This window comes from Buteo buteo, chromosome 13 (assembly GCF_964188355.1).
Source record: "Buteo buteo chromosome 13, bButBut1.hap1.1, whole genome shotgun sequence".
Classification (NCBI taxonomy): domain Eukaryota; kingdom Metazoa; phylum Chordata; class Aves; order Accipitriformes; family Accipitridae; genus Buteo; species Buteo buteo.
This window is the reverse complement of record NC_134183.1, coordinates 24,001,055-24,022,642: the sequence shown is the minus strand read 5'-3', so window position 1 is coordinate 24,022,642 and position 21,588 is coordinate 24,001,055. Positions and strand designations below refer to the sequence as shown.

Here is a 21,588-nt window from a genome sequence, read left to right as displayed (position 1 = left end):
AAAGTAGTAGCTTAGCCAGTTACACTGTTTTAATCTTTATTAACTGTGCATACATGGAAAGTTACTGCACACTAGTTGAGACACCAGTTTTCAAGCAGCAGTGCTGTACCCAGATCCTCCATCACTAAATGCAAGTGTTAGCACTAGGTGGAGCTGTTACAGCTCTTGAAATGCTACAGCCTTGGCTTCCAGGCAGGGAACCACATTTTAAGGCAGACTTTAGGGCTTTAAGCCTTCTCCTCCCCACCTTCCAAATGGTATAACATAGTTGCAAGTGTCTCTCCGTCTACTCGTTAGCCCAAAGCACTGCTTCAGTGACACACACTGAGAGGTGAGCATGGACTGACAGTGTGAGCTGTGTGTCTCTTTCCAGTCTCCACAAGTTAACAGCTGCCAAACTGCATACTGAAGCCAGACAAGCTATTATGAACGAAGGGATACTTCTCAGAATGATGAGAAAGCGTAAACTATTGCTTGCAAACCTGGCATCATCAGCAGTTTGTCACACTGCCCAGCCTGCCTGGTTAATTACACCAGGACTGCACGGGGAATGCCTCCTCTCAGGACACTGTAGAGTCCTAATGAGACAGAATTAGGCCAGCTCACGTGCACAGTCAAGAAGCTGCCAGCATGTACCTGGCCAGGTACAGAAAACTTATTTGCATTGTTGACAGAAAACTTATTTGTGCTGCCAAACCAACAAAGCTTTGCCTGCTCCTTCAGGAGGGTGGCATCCCACATGCTGCAGTCAGACCAGTTCAATGCAAGAGAAGCAACACACTCCTCCCCCTGCCCTCTCACATGCACCCTGCCGAAGATCTGCCCACTCCTGCATCCCCAGAAGAGACCAGCATGGAGAAGTCTCTAGACCTACCTCAGTGCACTGTACCCCTGGCACACACTGACACAGCAGAGGACTCGCTCCTGGTTGGCCTGGCTCTCTCCCAGGTATTTGCACACAATGTTTCCACCCAGGCTGAAGCCCACAACAACCAGCTGGGTCTGAGGGTAGGTCTTCTTGATGTAATTAACCATGGCACCAAATTCCCAGGTGCAACCTGAAATTTAAAGACAAAGTCAAGAATCATCTTTTAACAGACCTAGATTCCCACTTCAAGCTTTAAGTTCAGCTTCTTACCCCTTTCTGACTTTTTAACAACCTTAAGGTTAAGAACTCCGATTCACACATGTGTTCATGTATCTGTTTTATGAGTCCTGTGGACCTTAGCTCATGCTTCCTTCTAACAGACTGCCAAAGTAAGATGAAATTAACTTGCTTAAAAAGTCACAGCAACAGCTAATCTGACAATCAAAACTCTTCCTTTCTAAAGCAGCTTAAAAAGCAGAGTCCAGCAACTCTGGGCTTGACATTACTACCTAAGAACAGCACACATCATTACCTTCCTGAGGCAGTTTGCCATTTCTGAACTGAAGTGGGTGTCTGGAAAGCAGCTTGCTCCTTTGCTTTTAGCAAGACTGCCGTGGATCCTTAAACCCATGCTGATGCAGGGAGGGGATGGAAATGCAGAGCTGGCTTGTCAGGACAGAGCTCTCAGGACTGCCGCACAGACTAAGCAGGTGCTCTCTGGAATCAGAGGGAAGGGTTTAAGCAGAGGCAGCTAGCCCTTTTTAACCACTGAAGAGGTAAAGATACTGCAGCTTCCCAGAAGACATATGGGTATCCCCTCTTCAGGAGAGGAGATAAGTGCCTCTATACAGATCTGTTCTGCTCTCAGCTAACACCTATTTGCATCCCCCAGGCTACAGGCACCAAGGGGTCCAGTTTCTGGCAGTACTGGGGTCCTCAGATTGTTTGACAGTCTTGAAGGCCTCCATACATGCAACACCTGAATACCTACAGCTATTTCTCCTGCCTTTGAGTTTGCAAAAAGGAAATATGAAGATAAGCAGCTGCAAAACTGATGGCATTAGTACACTGGTATCAATTGCCTATGCACTTTAACCTTCCCATCGGATTTAAGACTGCAAACAAACAACACAAGAGGCATCACATAGGCAACAGAAATAAAACTCCAGCTGCTTATTCCTGCCTAGAGTCAAACTCAGCTCTATCCTGGGGAAATTGTCCAGGGAGATAAATCCTAAGAGTTGGGATTCTACCCTGTGCCAACCAAACACTGCTCCAGTGTGACCTCACCCCAACTGTAGCATCCTTGCTAGACATCAGACTCTGGTTTTAGCTAGCTCTGGAGCAAACTGAGCACCAGGGTTTGTGCTTACTTCAGTGAAACAGCAAGCTTTAGGCTGAGCATTTCAGGAGGGCTTGGGCACTTCCTTGTGAACATTCTTAATGAGCAATTTTAGTCAAGATGAAAAACGCTGCATTGCTCTGGTTCCTCTGTAAGAAGACAGCAGTCAAAATACTTCAGTATTTGACCTTCATGATTTGAGGACAGCTGGTAACTATTTCAGAAATCCAAAACTAGATTAGCAACAGGTCCAGCTTGATGTAAAGCTGGAGGATTCAGTGAATCACAAATTTAGGCTACTTGCTCCTCAACAAATGTGTCAGGAATCCAGCAAAAGCTGGAAGGACACTGGGATATTTGGGTTGGAGGCAGAGTAAAGTCTGCTCATGGTCTTGCTGGCCCTCTGCTTAATGAGCAACTCTGTCAAGTGATTTACTGTCTTACTCAACAGAAGTACTAGGCATTCCTTGCCCTTTCCAAGGCTATAGAAGACTTGGAAAGGTATGTCTCAGGAGACACACTACAGAATAACCCCTAAGGTCCAAAGTAAAGTTCCATGGAAGAAAGCTCTCAACTTTTATCAAAAAAGCAAATGCTTTAAGGAGGTCAAGCTTAGTTCCCAAGACATGGTAGCCTTGAAACCATTAACAGCCCAGGGCCCCAGTACAAATTGAGGTACTTGGTATTCCTGAAATGTTTTCCACCAAGGAGTAGATTTAATAACTATAAAACAAGCAACCAAGCATTACAGCCTATTTGCTTGCCAGACTCAGAATCTCAAAGCACAGTATTTCTATTTCAGCAATTCAACTGTTCAAGATAAACATTCGAACTGTTAATCCAAACTCTTAGCAATAAGTATCTTAGTTATCTTTAAAAAAAAAGAAACCTAACACTGGCCTGCTAAACCCACAACTGACTCCTGACATAATGTACCTATAGATGTTTGCAGTAAAGAGGGACATGGGGGCTCAAGAGCTCAGGAACAAGCAGATCAGGTCACAGGCAAGAAGACCACATTCTACAAAGACCATGTTACTCACTAGCAGGGCAATTACGAATTGTTGGAGTCACCCTTTACACAGTTCCAAATCCTTTATTCCTTTCAATTTCTAGGTTAAGAAAGATTTCCTTATATTCAAGGTGAAAGCCCAAAAGCATGGCAGTTAAGCACTACCACTTCCATAGCTTTACTGTCACACTGTAGAATTGTTGCTTTTCTTGACATTTGTGTCACATCCAGGGACCAATCCTCATGTGGCCCTCCTAGGATAGAAATGTACTTTCTGGATAGGCTAGCACAAACTCCTCTCATATTACATTTAACAGAGCCTCAGAAGTAGTGTTTATCCTTAAGAGCCAGGTTGCTTCACATTCCACTAAACTAACATTTCTAACAGCATCTCTAAAATCATTTGAGCAGGCTCTTAGTAGTCACAAGAGGTTTTTTTCCAAAAGTTTTCTTTCCAAAAAACCTGCCTCCTTGATTAGGATACATGTCTAAAAGCTGGGAGAAGAAACAAGGAAAAGTGAACCCCAGTATTAGCCTCCCCTCTTCCTCACATGTAAGTTCAGTTTAGTTCCTAAGAAACAGTACAAAATTATTATCCTCATTCAGATACAGCAGTTGCGTTACACTAAAGGAGACTGATCAAGCCCTAGAAGTTCCACAAGCTTGAAAATAAGTCCCCAGCTGCCATAAAGTACCTACCGTATGTGAACATTCGTGGAGAAGTGAGCTCAATATTTGGTAAGGCTCCCAAGTGATTCAGGACAGCACATCTGTACCCATTTTTTTGCGCATAGTCAACAAAAGTGCGGATATACTGCTTTTCACTGTGGTTAGCAATCCCAGGGCAGATTACCATTGTGACATCCTCTGTGCACAGAAAGAGAGGGAAGTTAAGTAAATGTCACTTCATGCAAATTAAGAGACTCAGAAGATTTCCATTTCAGATCCGTGGGAAACCATTACCAGAAACGAGCTAAAAATCCTACTAGTCTGCCAAAAATCCAGTATGGGACAGGAGACTAGTGATTCTAGTGCTACAGATGTGAAAAAGTAATTCATGTTGAGATGAACAGTTTTCTGACTTCAGGGAAAGCTGCCCAAACAGCTCTACAGGCACTGCCTAGAGACCAAGAATAAATTCTTCCCTTTAAAAGATGTTTTTGAGATTACAAGTTCTGCCTTCTGACAGCCTGTTGTAACTGCTAAGTGTGTGGAAGCTCTGGAGGCCACTGCTCGTTCATGCACCAAGTAGACTGGCTACGCTACTTTTCCTTCATTTCCCTTCCAGAGTTGGGTGTAACACAGATCTTCAAAATGAAGCTTTGCCATGTACAGACATTCTGATAGGCTGACATTAGCCATCATCTGCTTTGTGGCTAATCTAATGGTATTTGATCTGCTGACACTGTTCACTAGTTTAACAAGGCATCATTTCATCAACTAAGAAAGTAATTGTTGTAATTCAAGTAAGCACAGTAAATTACATTCAGGATTAGCATATGCACTTCAAATTAGCTATCAGACTCTGATGTGCAAAGCTCCAACATTAGCAGCTCTAGCTGCTGAATTTTTGCCTCATTAGGAAAGCACTGCTCAGATTCTCTTCAGTGATAAAGATAACAGTAACTGTTCTAGCGCAGCTTTATACCATGAGGATCTCAACACTGACAGTTAAGAAAAGAACTCTGCTTTTTCTGAAGGCCAAATGAGAGTCATGGGCTTACAAGGAAACCAGCTACTACAGGGGTAAATTGTACTTCTGAAGTCAAGCCACAGTAACTCAGTTTTAAGTGTTGCTGTTACTACTAGTAACAGTGAGTTTGAAAGCTGACATTTACTCTGAATATACATAATGTTGTAAGAAATCACCATGATTTTCTACTTTTTCATGGAGTTCTCTCTTCATGGCTGGACTCCTTCAAACCCTGTGCACACAGGGTTTGTTCCCATGCAGATCTTGAAACACCTGTTAGTAAAGACTACCAAGAATTTGTTTCTACAGGGGAGATAAAGTCTAGTTTCTTCTCCATACGCACCAGGCTATGAAAAACCTCGCACGGCTAGCCTCTGTTCTATGATCCCACCACCTTAACAGGCAAAGGGCACTCTGAACAAGGCTTACCACTAGATTCTCTTTGCTAGCCTCTCACTTGAGGAACAGGTTATGGAACTTTTCTTCTGTTCCTTAACTCCCCACTCCCTGCCACAGTTAATTAGTCCAGTAGGGTCTCTCCTGCTGTCCGAGATACAGGTATACAGCAAGATGGCCTCACAGCCTCCACACATTGGTTAGTATTGCTTAGCAGCCCCCTTCCATCACCAGAATTAACATCTATCCTTTCTGACAAAGGAAGTAGCAATATCCTCAACCGTCTCCCAGAGCACAGAATCAAGGTTAGCAGCTAGATGCAGCCATCAGCTGTTTGACTGACCTCCAATGCAGTGCTCAGACTGTGGCTCAAAGAGATCGAAGGTGGCTGTTGCTCCATCTGGCATTGTGAGGTACTTGCGAAGTCCGTACGGATGTGGTGATCTCACTCTTCCCATTTTTCCGTAAAGGGCGGTCTGGATATGTCCACTCTTTCCCCAGATCAGGGGTGGAACATACCTGAAAGAGGCAGTAAATTAATTGCTTATCCCTGCTGCGTTAACAAGCCTTTGAGAACAGATAAGCACTCCCATAACAAATCTCCCCATCGCTAACAAATATAGAAACTAATATGAAATTGTTTTTGCTATGAGTGAACTGGCAACACTGATCTTTGCAGCCTTACACAAAAGGAGAGACTGATATGCTCTCAACTCTGACAAATCAGCACTGATAGCAGAAGCCAAAAACCAGACATTCCTCTATATTGAGGTATTACATGCACAAATGCTTCTCACCAAATAGAGGCTTGTGCCTCAGTGAAATTGGGACAGCATGTTGCTAGTGAGCCAAACTAACCTCCAGAACCTGTAAAGTGTTATAAATATGTTTTAATTGAAAACACTGAAGCTGGTTGAGCCACATGAACTTGTGTAAGCACTTGACTGTACAAGCCAGTGGCAGAAATGACAGGATTCATAGGAAGTTCTAGAAGACCAAAAAGCCCCAAGACTTGCTGCTGGTTTCGACAATTTTACACAGAACTGCTTTTCTCGGTTAAGTGAAGAATATGGTACAGGGCTATTTTGCCTCTCAAGCAGAGTTAGGTAAAGCTGGGACAGTTTTAAAAGAACCTGTCAGAATTGGCCAAACTCCACTGAACAGTAAATCCCTTTCAACATAAGACAGAGACCTACCAGTTATCTTTGTTTATCAAGGGCATATTAAAGCTAAGTGACAAAGCAGATTGTCCTCCTTCTCCTGGCTTACTGGCCCTCAAAAAAGACATGGGGGAAACATGGCTATTACCTGGAAGGCATTAAAGGCTTAGTTATCCGTTTTTTTTAGTACAGGCAGAGCTGCAAGTGGTTTAATGGGAAACATACCATTGCCCACATGGTGGTAGTAGGGCAGTCACCTGGCCACTCCACAAAGGAGAGACTGAACTGATGCCTTGAAAGAGTTACATCAGCTCTCAACAGGAAAGCATGAATGATTTATTGTTTAGGAGAACAGCAGTCCCAGGGGACATGCTTCCAATTAAGGAGCTGTGGTCTCTGCTACACAGAGCAGGATAACAGAAGAAGCTTAAGAGCTGCTGACACCACCTTGAGTCCTGAGAGATTAGCAACTCCCTCCCTGTTGTATTTTTTAGGGCTTTCTGCCATTATTCCCTTCGACTTCTTGAGACCACATGAAGCAGTGATCATGTTCTTCCCTGTTCACAGAAAACTAGGCAGCTCAGAACTCAGATTTCCTGCTTAAGCCCATAACCCACTAGAATGTGACAGAAACCTTACCTTTGTGCTCTGACACTACCTACTCACACAGCTGGACCTTCTTCCCCATGCCAGCTCTTATGTGTCATATCCACAACAAGCTGTTCCCATTACACACTTCTCAAAAAAAGACTTCCTATAAAAATAAGAACTACCTAGCCTTGTTTAGCAAGACAAGAACAGCAGTATGCTCTTTCTCCCTGTTCTCTTCTCTCATCTACAAGGTAGACTTTTTCCAGTCAAAGCAACACAGCAGTTCATTGTACAGTTTTACTCAGTTTTTGCAAGTGCACTTCCCAAAGAGACCCAAAATAGATTCCCATAGAAGTAGATACAACTTCAATAAAAGCTGCAAAAGCTGCCAACTGATGCTTGTAACCTTGTAAATTAGCACTCAGTGCATCTTGGATTTGATCACTCCACTATAAAGCTTTTCAAAGAATCTATGTGAGGTTCGTAGCACTAGCTATCTTTTATCAGCCCAGCATCTCTGCACTGGGACATATGCACTACAGGACTACAGGTGGGTCTTGCCAGGTGCAACATGCAGCATGCCAGGCAGGCAGACATTCCCAGCAGTGATGGGGACTGTACAAGCTCATCCTCTGCAATTGCTAGTAGAGGTGGGAAGTAGTCAGTGGATACATTCTCACAATTCAAAGTAGACATCCATTGGGATAGTGCACTCAATGTAAACAAGGCTGCACAAGAACTATAGATGGTTCTGCTCAAGTCACATACAGCTCACTGCAGAGGCTTTTGAACAGCAACTATTATGCCAGATGGAAGAGACACTGCTCTTTCAGCATAAGAAAAAGCAACTAACTTCACCCCAGTCATTTACTTTATGAGCAGTTCAGGTCAGTAGTCATACCCCACACTAGACAGTGCTTGACTGGCTTTCTATCTTTTCACAGAAGTCCTCTGCAGATGGGTTTTGCTAGCAGCTTTTGAGCTGTCAAATACAAACTATAGTAAGAATTTGCAGCTCTTTTAGAGATTTAGAACATTGTTGCATGGCTTCTAATCTTAGGTTAAATGCATGCATTCCAAAGTTTTGGTGATTCTGCTTCTATATAGCACTTTTCAAATCAAAGATTATCCCAGGTAAAAACCAAAGTTTTACCCCATAGGGCTAACAGGAAAGCAATTTCTCCAGCTACAGCAGCTAAGTTATACAGCTGTGACTGATTACTGCTACCACCCTGATTAAAAAAATAATCAAGGATCTCTGCAAGCACCAATCCTTTCCTCATATTTACCTACAGTTCAGTTTCCAGCTATAAGTTACAGTCATCCAGTGGAACAGATGCAGCAGCACATACCACAGGATGTTGTTAGAGAGAAAATTAGAAGAGTCTTCAAAGCATCATCACTACTGCCGGAGTTTAAATGAAGACAAATGGCTTAGAGTGCACTGCTTCCCATAGCCTGCCTCATCAGGTCACAACTGGTTTCTTCGGGGAAAAAACACCCCAAACCTGCCTTCGAATAACCTGACTGGCAGTTACCTGAAGTACTGATCTTCAGTAAGTCAAATCTTTACACTGCTTTTACACAGACAAACAGCACATACAGTTTCATTGATATGTTCTTCACCAAGACAGGAATCCCTGTGACTCCACCCATAATGATGGACAAATGATACCTATGGGTTCCACATTTCCCTCAACACCAAAACTGTGTGAAGCCCTACGGACAAGGGTGCATTCACTGCTTGCTCCCTTCAAAATGTACAAGCTAGTGTTTCTGAGCATCCTATGGACCAAGCAAATAAAATGCTCGGCTTATCTTTTGTTAACTCTGATCAGTTGTTTAGGCATCATACTGCCTGCAGCAAAGATGTGCTAGTGTCAGTCACTCTGCATGTAACTACACTCTTCTAGATAAATATCCAAAGGTCAAGTTCCAGCATGAGTAATGTGCATAGGACACTACCCCAATGCAGAGATTTGTTACTCCTGCTTAGTCATACTTAGGCACATTAAGTATATTTCTGCAGTTTGCACTTAAAAATAAAGCAGTTAAAGCTCTGAAATACAGGCAAATCTTAGAGCAGCAGCTTATCATCTCGCATATCTTTCCTTTTACTACTGCCCGTCAGCCTTTAAGCAATAGGCTTGTGGTGAGATGGATATCCTAAAATCCCTTAGGTATCCAGGCTCCAGGAGACTGAACATCACAAGACTTCAACAGGGAGGGGGGAAAAGTTGCCCAGATTATATAGATCTTGCATAATCAGTGAAAAACTAAGACAGATTAAAATTTACCTTACCAGATTGATGCAAAAGCAAGCAACTATTAAAAATATTAGGACTTTCATTTACCAAGACAAGCTGCCAGTCTAGCCTACTACAAAACCCTATAAAGCCTTGACAGTAACAAAGCGATGCCTCTATATCATTGCATTCCAGTAAAAGCTGTCCTGAGCCGAGGGCCAAGTTTGACTTTGCAAAGCATCCTTATAATCTATAGCAGGATCAGGCATATGATCCATCTGTCAGACTATTTCTATTGACCCTCCATTTTGGCAATGGACAAATCTGTTTTTGAAAGTATTCCTGTAAGTGACTTCTATCTACATCTTTCAGTGAAACAGTCTACAAGAACTTTCAAGACCAAGTACCAAGCATAACAGTGCAAAACTGTATAGGATTGAAGGACAAGACATCTTTTTATCCAGGGTTTGTGTGGACTTTCAGCTTGATTTTGCTAAAACCATTCAAAATGAGAGCATAAAAAGAACTCTTCAGTCATAAAGGTGCATACCAACACACTGGTGAGGGAAAAAAGCTTGCCAGGAATTGCGCAAGAGTCTTCCCCCTCTGAAAGCACAGATCAGGTAAGCTTAAATAAAATTTAGCTTATTATGTGAAAAACAGTTCCAGAGACATTTTCATACTTAACCCAGCTGAAAAAAACCTAACTATCCACTGATGATAGCAATAGCTAGCACAGATTGTTTTGAAGTGAAGCCAACATTCCTCATGGCAAACAGCTGAAAAGAGATGCTCCTCTGAAACAATCATCCTGTAGACAGAAGAACATGTACTCAGGGTATTTTTCTTATGGCTCACCTTAATAAAACAAGCTCAGCAGAGTGTGACACGTGGAAACACAAGCTAGATATCATGCACACTGAACAACTCAGTAGTACTCAGTTTAAAGACCATTCAAGCATTGCCCTTTAGATTTTATGCTAAAATTACCACTACTGTTAAATTTAACCATGTCTTCCAAACAAGGGCCCCTCACTCATAAAAGCAGGTAGTTTCCCTCCAGCATTAATATTAAGTAGAAACAGGGAAAGTGTTAAATGGCATGACAGACTTCAGCTTCTCTGTAACACCTGCTATAAACCAAAGCAGTTTTGAAAAGCAGTGTACTGTAGAGGTTATCCCAGCACAGTAAATTTCACCGTATGGAGATGATTCACTATCTATTCTTCAGTGTGCCCTGTTCCAGTGAAGCTGCTCACAGGTGTACAACAGCCCAGGCACAGACACCATGTCTATAAACAGCATTTCTACTGTTCTGCAACTGCAGTTTACAGATGACACAAGCTGAGCAGCCAGCTGGGTGGTGAACAGCAGTCAGGAAGACTTCTTGCAAAAGAGGTATATGCATGCCCCCACAAGGACAAGGATGATGTACCACAATAGCACAGATAAGCAAGTACTGATGTCCTGGTTTCAGCTGGGATAGAGTTAACTGTCTTCCTAGTAGCTGGTACAGTGCTATGTTTTGAGTTGGGTATGAGAAGAATGTTGATAACACACTGATGTTTTCAGTTGTTGCTAAATAGTGTTTAGTCTAAAGTCAAGGATTTTTCAGCTTCTCATGCCCAGCCAGTAAGAAAGCTGGAGGGGCACAAGAATTTGGTGCAGGACAGAGCCAGGGCAGCTGACCCAAAGTGGCCAACAGGGTATTCCATACCATGGGATGTCACATCTAGTATAGGAACTGGGGGGAGTGGGGGCAGGGGATCGCTGCTCAGGGACTAGCTGGGTGTCGGTTGGTGGGTGGTGAGCAATTGCACTGCGCATCATTTGTACATTCCAATCCTTTCATTATTGCTGTTGTCATTTTATTAGTGTTATCATTATCCTTATTAGTTTCTTCTTTACTGTTCTATTAAACAGTTCTTATCTCAACCCATGAGTTTTACTTCTTTTCCTGATTTTCTCCCCCATCCCACTGCGGGGGGGGGAGGAGTGAGTGAGCGGCTGCGTGGTGCTTAGTTGCTGGCTGGGGTTAAACCACGACAACTGATAACACAGCAGATCCAAAGGCAAAGCTGCATTGTACTGGAAACAAAAATTTCAGTTTCTGTGAAACAAAAATGGCTTCCCAGTTTGCTCCAGACCCAAAGGCTTTTAACTGACTCATTTTCCTGTTTTGATTTGGTCAGTTGCAATAGATACCAGGCACTCTGAGTAAAGACAAATATTTGAGGTAGTTAGGTTATGGATTCCAGTAGCCAGTCCTATAACTTCCAGTAACAGGATTCTGTAATAGAGGGCAGACAGGAGAACAGATCTGCAGATGCCAGTTACTTATTATGGAAGCTGACTTATATGGCACAAGTACAGCATTCATCAGCCTTAACTGGCTAAGTGAATTCACAGCCAGTTACATAAATCTGCTCACAAATACTAATGTTCTAGCTCCAAATGCTGCATTTTAGCTGTGCAGCACAGCCCCACATCTTGATAGGTGGCTGTCCACAACAGTGCCTGAGAGCAAGAAAATTCCTAGGTGTTCCACAAACATCCTCCTAGCATTTTAATATTAAAAACAATTCCAATATGTGATTGTAGATTAAGTTTTAGTGGCTCTCAGGCAGCAGATTATAGTTTTAGAGCACATACATCATCCAGTATGCAGGAATTTAGGAAAGCAGCAGCTGTATAAGCAGCTCACACAAAGCACATAAAAAGCGTGCTATTTTTATTAGCAAGCATCGGCATTCAGGTCCTCAAAGATCTGAAGTGGAAGTTCAGCAACAGGCTTATTTTTGGAGCATTACTTCATTTCATCTGAGGAGATTAACACTTTAAACATTAACTCTTACATCGCCTTAGATGTGCTGTAGTACATTGGATACTGATGGCAAGAAAGCAGAGCCTAAAATTTGTCCATGTTAGGGGACACCCTGAGAACTGCTGCCTGCATTACAACAGGTGACAGGTTATTTTTTCCCCCCTTTACAGAGCAGTTTGGAGATACTTAAAGGATGCTTTACAGATCAAACCTTGTTTGAACCTTGTCCCTTATTTGATGCTAGGGAATACAATTTGAATTCCAATCAAGAAAGCTCATCTAAAAGTCTGCAGGGTTCAACCCCCTGCCCCGCGACATGTAGAAAGCAGCTTTTTCTGCATCAGCTCAGCTAGACTGTTCAATACGACAAAGACACAGCAAATATGTAACAGCAAAAATTTAAAAGCAGCTTACAGAGCTTCCATGTCCCCTGAGTCTCTGAAAAAGAAACTAACATAAGTGGAGTAGAAGGGTTTGCTGCCTACAGAAACTGTATGAAGTCAGAACTATTTAAAAGTACAGACTGGCCACCTTGGTTAAACCACCTCCTTCCCAATTTAGGCAGCTTTTAGTTAGTAAAGTGCCCATCCCACCCCTCCTCAACCTTCATTAACTACAAGTATTCTAGTCAAAACAGGGCACAAGTATTACAGCACACCTTCCTTGCTGATGAGCTAGAGAATGCAAGGCTGCTGCCAATGCCACAGCAGAGCATCTAGTAAGGACTCAGACCCCCTGAGGCTGCTTCTCTCCCCAGGGTCCATGCTTCAACTTATCAATAGGGAGCTGCCATTCTTCTCTGCCTCTCAACATGTTCACCTGCCAAAGCTTCAGGAGTAACACTGTTCTTCTAGTTTATTATTCTCCTGGAAGTGTTCCTCCCAGGGTAAAACACTAAGGGGATGACAGGAATCAAACACTGTTTGCTATTAGATAGAAGAAAAGAACATTGAAAAGCTTGAAGACAGCTTTTCTGACTACTTGTCTCCTTGCATCTAGGAGAAAAGCAATGACAGTGCAAAAGAGTCTTATGGTACCAGGCAGCCTGCTTATCCAGTACAGGTTATTGTGCAAACAAAGGATAAGAAGGATCTAGGCTGGATCTTTGACAGTGTTTACTAACAGGCTTGACAGTCATTTGCCTCAATCTTTGAGCAGGTTGCCTTTATTAATGATAAAAGTGTGCAGACAGCAAGGATAATTATTTTCGATAAGGATGACACTTGTGCCACACCTCTACAGGAATAAAGATACACACACAGACTTGATAGAAGAAATTGGGAACAGCCAAAAAAATGTCTAGCCCAGTACAGCAAGCACTGGCCAAATTTGTCCTCATGAATCAAAGAGCCAATACTGCATTTCTACAGGAATAAGAGAACAGATGGCAGACTTTCTGTACCAATTTGAAAGACAGGAAAAGGAGACAGCTGCAGCCAAGGGTTCGGCCCAAGTGCTCAAGGGCACCAGTAGCTGTGCTGATTTGCAAGTTTCCATGCAAGAAGCAGTTCTTTGAATGAAAAAGGGTCTGATTATGCTACTCCACTTGGTAAGCCAAAGTACAGACCTAGATGGGGGTAGAGGAAGGGAAATAAAGAGGTAAGAAAACAAGCTTTAGGAAGACAGTCTCTTGCTTACCAGTGTTTGATCAATATGTAGAAAGCTTCTAGCAGTTTAGAGAACTGTAAAAAGCAGTACTAACATCTGCAAGTACAAGGTACCTGGCATGCAGCCATCTCAGGCAGCTTTACTATCCAAAGCTCTTAAATTATTCATCCATCATTTGGCTTACTGAATGACACTATAGTTACAATGTATTGAGTAAGTCCATAGGTGAGGATGGTGCCATGAAGGGGAAAAAACCTCAAAGTGTTTTTTTTCCAAGTATTTTTGAACAGCTGCACAGATAGAATAACTTTGCATATTTCTGCTTTCTCCCTGCCATCCTCTTTTTTTCCAGCAATATCCTCACCCATTCCTCCCTTAAGCATAAGGGGGCTGAACAAACCAGGTCTGAAAGCCAGTTCACAGCTGTACAGAAGAATTGGTCTTACAACTGATCTTACAACAAACCCAGTACTGATAAGAGAAGGGATTGCTGGGCTACTTATTTTGCTTTCATGGTAGAATTTGGAAGAGCTGCTTAATCAGCTTTCCTAACACTCTGAATAATTAGCAAGCAATCAAAGCCTTGCAAGATTTTTCAGAGCAGTATGGCACAAGCTGTTTTCACATAGCTTTTTGCTAATTAGTCCTACCAACTATTTCATGCATAATTGCAGGAATTTAAATATATTTGTTCCCCTTTAGTCTCCAGGCGACTTTCATACCTAAAGACTGGATTTCTTTGATTATTTTTTTTAATTTCTGTATTGAAAAAAGTCTGTGATAACATCAATAGAATAGCAAAAAATCACATATATGTCATCTTTCCTGTAAGCCTTTTCAATCCCCAACAGCAATTATATTCCTGTCTCCTCTAACAGAGGTGTACAGATAACAAGCCTGAACAACTACCTCTTGACACATTTTGTTGCAGTTCATTTCAGCTGTGTTTGTTTCCTGGGGTCATGCAAGCCTCTCAGACAGTGTTCTGCCAAAGAACCATGTGTTAGAAATCACTGCTAGTTTTCATAGAAGTTGGCAAGCCTGAGCTCTGAGCTGATCCAGAGAAAGTAAACCACCCAAGATTGCACACTATTAATGCAATACTAGGGTTCTGCAAGAAGCTCTTCACTCCTGCAATTAACACACAACAGATGTATTGTTATTTTTAGACATGTTCTGCATTTTTACTCCTTTGGGAATGCTTTGTTCTCTGAAAGTCAAAAATATACCTGTAATGCAGTAGTGCTAGGAGCTTGTGCCCTGAGAACAGAGCTGAAACAGGAGTAAAACAGACTCTGAATTTGCTTCCAATGTGTTTCCAAAGATTAGCCTGATACTAATATGCCTTCAAGACTGATCATCAGCACAGCTTCAGGCTTGCTCTTTCAGCAACTAGGGACATGTCAACCTGAAGCGCCAAGACTGAGATGACAAGTGTCTAAGATACACTAAGGAGGTTCTAGTTACTTGGTATTTTTTAGGGAAGCAACTGCTTTGCAGTTAAGGCACTAGCCTTAAATCAAGAATCCAATTTCAATGCTCAGCTTCAACACACATTTACATTACTCCAAACTCAGAGTGCATCAGGGAAGCCTCCTTAGGCTCCTATTTAAAACAGATAATGCTTTGTTTCCTGTAAGAGTTTACAGATCCTATGGCTTAAGACCTTACACTTTATGTAATCAAGGCACCTAACAGCACTGCTAAAAGCCCTTCATCTCCCCTAGAAAGACTATCATTAAGTCAGCTCAATCTTTGAGATCCAAAAGGTTCATGCAGCTGCATTCAGCACCTACTAGATAACTGATGTATTTAGGGCTTCTAAATAGGACTTGCAAGTTTTCAAAGTGATTGCAGAAGAAATACTGTAATCAAAATCCTTGTGCCTCCAAAGCCTCACGAAACTGTAGTAAATGCTTCATATTATCAGCAAAGGTAAGGGCAGCTGCACTGATTTTGGAGGTCCTAGAATGGAAGGGCAAGGATCAGCCTGCTCAAATACACAGCTGACAAGGTCAATCTGAAAGTGAATTCAACAGGCTTAGAGCTGGCTACTATGTCATTACTTTATTAAACTAGTTATGATGATGTGCTCTACCCAGTAACAGATTTCATTAGTCTTCATCAACTTAAGGCACTTCAAATAAGAGTAGACACTTTAAAACCAATAGCCATCCCTATGTTCATTGCAAGTGTACAGACACCACAAAAACACTTCCTTCCTGTAAGCTCCGACAGACTTCTTCCCTAATAGAAAGGAGAGTACGTGAACAGGAACAAGTGCTGACTGCATCCCTCCCTCCCTCCCCCATTTCCACAGACAGTGGGCTACACAGTGCAGGTATAGTATAATATCAGCATATAGGTAGCATACAGAAGGGTAGGGATGACTTTTTCCATACAACCATGGAGAGCCCTGCACAACAAGACTTGGTCCTAACTGAGGTACCTGGGACACTAACAATAATGAAATGCTTAACTTGGAACATGTTTATTTTCCCAAGAGAATACCCTGACACTCATTTGCACTCAGGTTTAAGAAACACACTAGGCAGAAGAATGGTTAAGTGCAGCTCTTCTCCCTGTAACACAGGTCAACACAGAAAAACATATACTACTTACTCTTTGGTCAGAAGTGGGCAGGATTTGATGAGAAAGCGGGCCAAAGCAGAGTCCTGGTAAATGAGTTCAGGAGGGGCAGTTGGGCTTTTTAAATTCAAGCAGCGAACAATAACATACAGAACAGCAGCAACTGCGGCTAGCTTCACCCCATCAAACACTGCCGGCAGCTCAGGGGTTTCCAACATTGCACTCATTTTGAGCCTGGAAATAAGAATCAATATTAAAGCTTTTTGCGATATACTGCTGGATATGAATATCAATTGCCATGTTAAATATAAGACTGTGCTAACCAACTAAATTTGTCATTTAACACTGCTACAAAAATTGTAGCTTATCAACTCAAGACTAACAACTTCTAAGATGAAAGGAAGTTTATTTTGTACTGCTCAAACCCCTGACCACCGCAAGAAACAGAACCTGGATGATCAGTTGGACAGGAGATTTATTCCTAATCAGTGCTACACTAGAATTGCAACAGTGTCTCAGGTGTCAAACCCTACAGTTTGCTGACAGTCAATACTTTAAGGATCTTGGCCAAGACTATTCAGCTCGAACAGAAGCTGAGTGAAAAGCCAGGCTATAAAGACACATCAGCAGCTTTGGACACATCTTTCTTCCCAGATGTACAAGCCAGACTTGAAAAGGAGACCTTCAAAGAACTACTGTGTTAGCTCCACAGCCTGAATTTTGCAACTCCATGAGAATACTGGTACTAACACCTGCATGTATTTAAGGTGGTCACTTTAGGCACCAGTGAGTTCAGCATTTCTTTTAATTCACTGTAGTTCTGCAGCTGAAGGAGGACTAGATTAATACCTAGTCTTGCAAGGGCTTCGAAAGGAAGTGGGGCAGGGGAGAGAATTAAAAAAACCCACAACATCACAACATCCTTCCAGCTTGAAATCAAGTTTTTAAACCAATCCAGTTTCTTTTGAACATATGGTTCAAATAGCTGGCTGCAGTTATTACAGGGACATTTCATCCCTATTGAAAGGGGCTGGTTTTTTTCCTGGGTCCTTCATCAGACACACATGTAACCCAAGTCAGATAGCGACTGACAAGTCAAGTCTTACCAACGTCACTTTTTCTTCAAACTGGAAATAATTGCCAGTCCTCAGTAGAATTATCACTGTCTGGATCCACGTGCTACTGGAGTCACCCTGTGAGGGGAGGAAAAGCAAATTGATTATTACTGATAAGGTTACATCTCTCAGATGGAAGGGAAGAACACAAATTTATACAGAGGTCCCATCACAGACATTGCAATTGATTTGTGTATTCAGTCCTAACCGCTTCAACTCTGATTCATCTGCATCAAACCTCTTGCCTACAGATAGATTCCAGACTAGATCAGTTGCCTACATCATATTAATTTATCTACAGTATGCAAATACACCTTCATGAGATACGCAGAAAGCAATAATGAAAACCAGTGCAACTTCAGAGGAAAGCCAAGCTATGAACTTCCAGAACAACACACATTCACCATCTTCACAGGAGAGTGACATTGTCCCCAGTTACAAAAACTACCCAAATCCCTTCCTATTTAAAAGGCTAGAAGTAACTTCTCAATTCTGTGCAATATCTACACTGTTACTGAAGTGTGAAGCCAGTCTGAAAGAAGTTTCCTGCTTCTTTTACTCAGGCTTAGCAAAGCAGCTCACTCCTACACATGGAAGCTTGTAAACAGTCTCTGCTTGTTCCCACACTTGCTTTTTTGAGAAGTTACAACATACCACACTTCAACAAGATGATGAGAGCCACCAGGAGGCTCAGATACAGCCACCTAATTAACACTAGTGCATATGCACCAAGGCTTGTTACAAGAATCTGATGATGCCAATAAAAGAGAGATAGCTTTCAGCCTGTAACTGTAAAAATGTAAGTGGTATTTACAATTAGAACTGGATTCCCTACAGGCACAACAAACCAATGGGGAATTAGAGCTTCCAGGAGAAGGCTCCAGAACTGTCTGCTCTCTACCACAGCTACTGCTTCTAACTTGGAAAACACACCAACGGGACAGACCATACCAAAGCCTTACTCTTCTTCCTAGCAGGAAGACAAAACCTCAGAAGTACTTTCTGTACTCAGTGCAGCTACACTAAAATCCCTTGGAAGAAATCAAGTCTGACATCAGCTATTGATTAACAGCATGCTGGAAAGCTGCAAGTTTCTGCCACCATAACCATCTGCATTGCAGGAGAACAGAGGGTGAGGAAAGTGGAGACATTTAATTTTTGACAACTCTGAAGCTTTTATTTTCCAGTTCTGAGCTTCACAGTAGAAGGGAGAGAAGAGCAGGCTATAAAGCCATTTATTGTTCTAATCAGCAAATTACATTGGCATCATGTATCTCAATGAAGATTTCGAGTACAATGTTCAGCTCTAGCACATTACCTCACTTCCACGCTTAGTAGACTTTCACCAACACTACCATCAACTGCATAGAAGACAACAGGCCAACTACAGCAATGGCTTCTCCAGGGAAGGTACAATCAGCAGAAGAGCAGACCAAGTTCATGAACAATCACTGACTCAGGGACAACTAGGTGCTTGAGCAAATCTTCCCCCCAGCTGAAACACCCAGAAGTTCTGTTGGCATCTTCCTTTCACTGTTTTATTTAGAAAATTAACAGAGACACTGATACAAAAGTTATCCAAGACCTTCCTGCCACCTGGATTTTAAGCTAGTTTGCTATTTACAGTTTTCACATTATTAGTGAATTTGTTAAAAATAAAACTGGGCATGATTAGTCATTAGCATTTTGTATTTGTGACTCAATATAACCAATCCAACCAAGCTGTATCACCCTGAGAGTCTTCTCTCCCACATAATCTTCAGATTACAAACACATCTTTTCTGATACTTCCCTCATTTTAGCCTGTTGCTACCTTAAAAGCATACTAGCTTGGAGTTACTTTCAGAAAAATCAGCTGTTGGTAGACAGGATTATACTTTGACACTTGTGAACTACTATTTTTCCATTTTAGACAGTCTAACTACACGTTCACTGAACATACACACCTCAAACATGTGCTAGAGGGTCATGTATTTGTCAGGATCTTTACCTAAAAGCTCAGATCAGTCTGTGTACAGCTAACACGAAGTTGGCCCTGCTGTTGCAGTTGCACAGCTGTCTGCAATGATTAACTAAGCAATGGATCTAGTCCAAGATGACTAGATTGGTAAACTCCATGCCCTATAGATCCAGCTGTGGCACTTCAGGTACTTCCTTGAGAGTCTGGTATTTCTGAAGACCTAAACAGACCCATCTCAGCCAGGGCAGATTTGCAGGGGCTGAGCCAGAGCACCCTGCTCTAAAATTTTAAGGGTTTAGCTTACTGAAATGGATTTGAGAGCTCTGCCTCTAATCACGTAGGACAAATGCCTCCCTATTTATGAGCAGGGATGAGGTCACCTTGCTTCTGTTTTGTTAAACCCTTTTTGCATTGACCCAATAAACTTGTCTGTTTATGAAAAAGGACAGATAACCAGTGTTGAGCCAGTCAAATTTTAATCTAGGATCTCCTCTAAATGGGTCAGCATTAATATAAACATATGAACATTTGGTCTTTTCTGTATACAGAACACTAGACTCACTTTTAGCAGGCTAGACAAAATTAGGAAGAGGCAGTAAGCACATCACTGAAGCAATCAAGCCTGCCTTTTAATCCATCACAGGGTTCGAGATCCACATTGAGGAACACAAAGAAGTTGAAGCTCTTGGGGCCAAGGATGTTATTTTGAAGCACCTTAAGTGTACAGTTCTTTTTTTTAAACATCACTAAAAGGTATGACAGCCCCAAAGACTGACAGTCTTTTCAAGCAATAGTCTTAAGTCCCCCTTGTGACCAAGGGATAACTTTAAAATCAATCACTGGAAAGCAAGTGCTGGATTTGTGGAGTCTTTTCATTTGTCCTTTCATCACAGAATAAAAAGCTGAATAACATGTTATAGGAAACACTTCAACATTACTGCTAACAGAGTGCACCTCACCTGTACAAGTATAATGAGAAAAAACCCCCACGTCTCCGCTTTCCAGACAGGAATAGAAACAAGTACAACAAAAGCCAGTAAAGCTACAGCAAATTCCTTATATATCCTTTCAAAAACACTGGGTTTTGGGAAGCCATCAAGAATTTTACTTGTACAGTAAGTGAACTCACAACTGACAACAAATCTGAGACCTGCACACATTTTTGTTCCAGGTTTACTGGGGAGAGGAGGCTCTTCCAGGGACAGAAGTCACTTCACCCTGTGACTCAAGGGGGCACGCACAGGATTTGGTAACTACCAAGCATTACAGCTCCTCCACCCACACAGAAGCAGAGCCTGACTCTGCATACTGGAAAGCCAACATTAAAAAAGCAAAGACATTAAAGGAAGCCACTCCCATAGGGTCCTTCCCTGAGGCCTTTTAATGAGCAAGAGACTCATTTCACTGAAGCATTAGAAATGCTTTGGGCTAAAGCAAAGATGCAGCTATATGGAACTGCCCACAGACAAGAGTAAAGGCAGCCTCTTTAAAAGGGGCTCCACTATCAAGATATTTTATGCTCCATTACATTCACTGAAGAATCTTGAAGGAATCCTGTTTCCAGGAATGATAGTTTGATACAAAAGCCTCCTAGATGCCCACCCACCAGTAAGCATTCTGGCTCACTAGTGCTTTCAGAGCTCAGCTGGACACCAAAACACTGGAGCATGCCTGGCCAACACTGAAAGCCTTTAAAAATCCCCTTTCCTATCCTTCTACAGCTTCTACCAAGTAGTGTAATACCCTCTCTTCCCCACTAAGATTCAGAAGAGCCAAAGAGGCTGTTCTAGACAGATTAAGCAGACAGACTTTGTTAACTAACTTATCAGACATTTCTTGGACTAATTTCATTTATTTGTAGTGCCTGCTTGGGGACTAAAACTCTGAAAGCAAGTCTGCCAGACCAGAGGAAAGCAAAACACCTTACTTTAAAGAGTTGTGCCTAGGCAGATTCAGATCAGAAGTAATTTCTGCCCCCCTCCAGTCTTTGAAGGGGGAAGAAGGAAGGCTGTTTCACTGAAGTTAGAATGTTTCCAGGAAATTAATCATCTTTAATATCAGCCAAAGCTAATGCCTCTTCCAAAGTGACAGGTCTGTCACTACCAGGTATGATACTTAGAACCACATTATGGAGAAGGGAACTTTATTAAGGAAAGGGTGGGAAGTCAGAGCACTACAAAGGTT

At 42.1% G+C, this 21,588-nt stretch overlaps 1 protein-coding gene across 3 annotated transcripts in view; it reads right to left on the bottom strand.

Annotated features, from left to right (window-relative positions):
* The window catches only part of ABHD2 (abhydrolase domain containing 2, acylglycerol lipase), a 43,153-nt gene that overhangs the window by 15,168 nt on the left and 6,397 nt on the right, over window positions 1–21,588 (bottom strand). For all 3 annotated transcript variants that reach the window (XM_075045085.1, XM_075045087.1, XM_075045088.1), the window contains exons 2-6: window positions 17,436–17,522; window positions 16,363–16,563; window positions 5,655–5,830; window positions 3,922–4,089; window positions 875–1,058 (exon numbers count right to left, since the gene is read on the bottom strand). In XM_075045085.1, coding sequence (XP_074901186.1) covers window positions 875–1,058; window positions 3,922–4,089; window positions 5,655–5,830; window positions 16,363–16,556 — 722 coding nt within the window. In that variant the 5' untranslated portion in view covers window positions 16,557–16,563; window positions 17,436–17,522. The remainder of the gene's footprint in view (window positions 1–874; window positions 1,059–3,921; window positions 4,090–5,654; window positions 5,831–16,362; window positions 16,564–17,435; window positions 17,523–21,588) is intronic.